Source organism: Limulus polyphemus, unplaced genomic scaffold, assembly GCF_000517525.1.
Source record: "Limulus polyphemus unplaced genomic scaffold, Limulus_polyphemus-2.1.2 Scaffold1001, whole genome shotgun sequence".
Classification (NCBI taxonomy): domain Eukaryota; kingdom Metazoa; phylum Arthropoda; class Merostomata; order Xiphosura; family Limulidae; genus Limulus; species Limulus polyphemus.
Window position 1 is genome coordinate 180,127 of NW_013666611.1, and position 2,727 is coordinate 182,853.

General features: G+C 32.0%; 1 protein-coding gene across 2 annotated transcripts in view; it reads right to left on the minus strand.

Moving 5' to 3' along the window:
- Positions 1 to 2,727, minus strand: part of LOC106461629 (E3 ubiquitin-protein ligase TRIM9-like) — a 52,377-nt gene that overhangs the window by 29,423 nt on the left and 20,227 nt on the right. For both annotated transcript variants that reach the window (XM_022388638.1, XM_022388639.1), the window contains exon 5: positions 978 to 1,117. In XM_022388638.1, coding sequence (XP_022244346.1) covers positions 978 to 1,117 — 140 coding nt within the window. The remainder of the gene's footprint in view (positions 1 to 977; positions 1,118 to 2,727) is intronic.

Sequence of the window (2,727 nt, forward strand, 5' to 3'; positions counted from 1 at the left end):
ATATAACTTTTTCTCTTAAGTTCATTTACACACAAACACACAATTCCTCGTGACTACCTAATACAGAAAGCTGTTTCTAACTCAAAAATGTATCTTCTTTTACAAAATATTTCCTATAGATCACAAAGAAGAAATTACGTACAAATTTCATTTGTTTCTGCGTGAACCCAGAAGAGCTAACTTGTAAACGAAAAAAAAAAAAGAAAGAAAATAAAGAAAAACAGAGAAAAGCTAACTTTTAGTAAATATATAAAAAGAACATTATTATTCCACTACAAAAACCTGAAACTTTTAGAAAAGTGAGCATGTATTTAATCAAATAAAAAAGTATTTAATATGAATCTTGAAACAACAACACAAATTAAATAAGACGTTATTGGTGTCTCATACGTTTGTCATATAAAATTATCACTGCCCAGATTTCATAACTTGTAACCCCAGCAATCTACTGAAATATATAATATGATAATCATTCACAAGATAATCAATTTAATTTAGTTATCAGTATGAATAACTGACACATTAATTAACACGCATGAAACGCGAAGCTTTTACACACCAGACGAGCTAAGAGCCTGTATTTGACTTTTTAGAAACAAATATGAACTACATCATGACATAGATCTGCCAAGACAGTCTTTGATAAATAAATAGAAAAAATTATTTCACTTATGGACTATCTGATGAACAATAAGAAAATGGTATTACAGTCACGCGATAATTTTTAATTCGGTAAATTTATTTCATGTCTAACTAGGAAATGGAATTAGTTTGTGTGCTTCCATTACATGCAACACGAAAGTAGAATACTAAATATTTGTGTATTGAAGATTAAAAACAAAGAAATAAATATGGCTATAACAAATTAACAATTAATAATGATAGCATTCCATGGCTAATACGAATAAGGACAAGGTCCACAACATTTTTATCAATAAAATTTTTAAGATATAGAATATTTAATCATAAATTCATACTTTATAAAAACCATTGTTTCCCTCTTCCACTTCAACATTGTAGTATTCTACAAAGCTGAGGAGTTGAGGCTGCCATACCAAAGTGATAGTGTTGTTCTCTGATGAGCATTCTTCGGAAATAATAACTGGAGGTCCTGGAGCTATATAATAAACATATGAACATGTAGCCAGAAGTTTAAAGGTCCTGTAAGTATTGGTTGTATACACCGAACCACATATAGAAAGTCCTGGAGCTACTGGATATATTCACTGACACATATAATTATTTTGGTGTTATTACTTAAATACATTGATTGTGATTGATACACATAACTGTAGTAATTGGTTGCATTCATCGATACCTATAGCGGGAAGTCTTGGAGCTAGTAATAAAAGAAATTGATATACATATATATCAAGAACTATTAGATACTTATCCTGATACACTAGAATGTCCTTGAGTTATAGGATACGGACTTGTTGAGATCATGGATACATAGTTAGTTTTCAGGTACATCGGTGTTCTACAGGCAAACTATAAATCTCGTGTACAATGGGAGGACCGAAAGTTGTTTTGCAGAGCATAAATCGAACACAGATCAATAACATGGGAGGACCGAAAGTTGTTTTGCAGAGCATAACTCAAACACAGATCAATAACATAAAAGAGAATGAAACGGTTGTTTAACACAAACAAAACAACGATATTTATTGTTATACAAGTAGCAGTGTTTGGGTGTTTATGTAGAAACTCGTTGTATGTAGTTTTCCTATTGGTGGTAACTGGCCAACATATAGGTTGTGGCTTGACTAGTTGTTGGAGATTATGATAACCACACTTACACTGGTCAAGTGTAGAAGAACTGTGTCACATTGAGCTTTAATATACATAAATCATCACCTTCATTTAATATTTCATAACCCTAAGTTATTCACGTCAGATGTCATACTCATATTACTCAAGAGGATATAATTTTACTGCTTATCCAGACCAGATTCTAGTTCTTCAAATTGGAGTACAATCCACTTAACAAAAGGAGTAATACAACAGTCCATACAAGCAAGGATAAGTTGTAGAGTGACTCCTGCAGTGTGTAACCTGCTCTAGGCAGAAATTAACACACACACAAATGCTGACTACATCCTGTTTATAAGGGCTCTAAATAAATTCAAGAACATTTGTATGAACGTTTTGAAACATTCTATCTAAACATACTATTATGGATTGGTAAAATGTTAGTAGTTTCCAACTGTTACACTCCACGCTACCTAGGCCCAAAATGAATTGAGAAGTCTACGTAAATCACTTTCTTGAACCAATAATGAAGACACCATGACACAAGCTCGTCGAATACATAAAGAATTTTTTACACAAATAAACTCCAGTTACCAAACATAAATAAAACTACTAAACCACGATCCACATTAAAACTAAAAATAAGTTAAACTTGAAGTATGTAGTTAATATAAGGCAATTGAATTGAAATAACAAAATCACATACAGATTATGCAGTAAATAGACACAGTATTAAAAGTTAAAATGTAGTACAGTGAACTAAAATTTAAATTTAAAAAGAAATGTTACGACAGCGGAAGTCACGTGACGCTGGTAACACATCATGAGTTTCTAGAAGGATCATTACTGTTCCTGGCAACTCTAGTGTTTGCCAGACGCCCTCTATTTCTGTATATAAGCCCGGCAAATAAAGCGGAGAGGAAGAGTGACGGCATATATAATTGTAGATAGAGAGATATAGAGACAGATAATTGA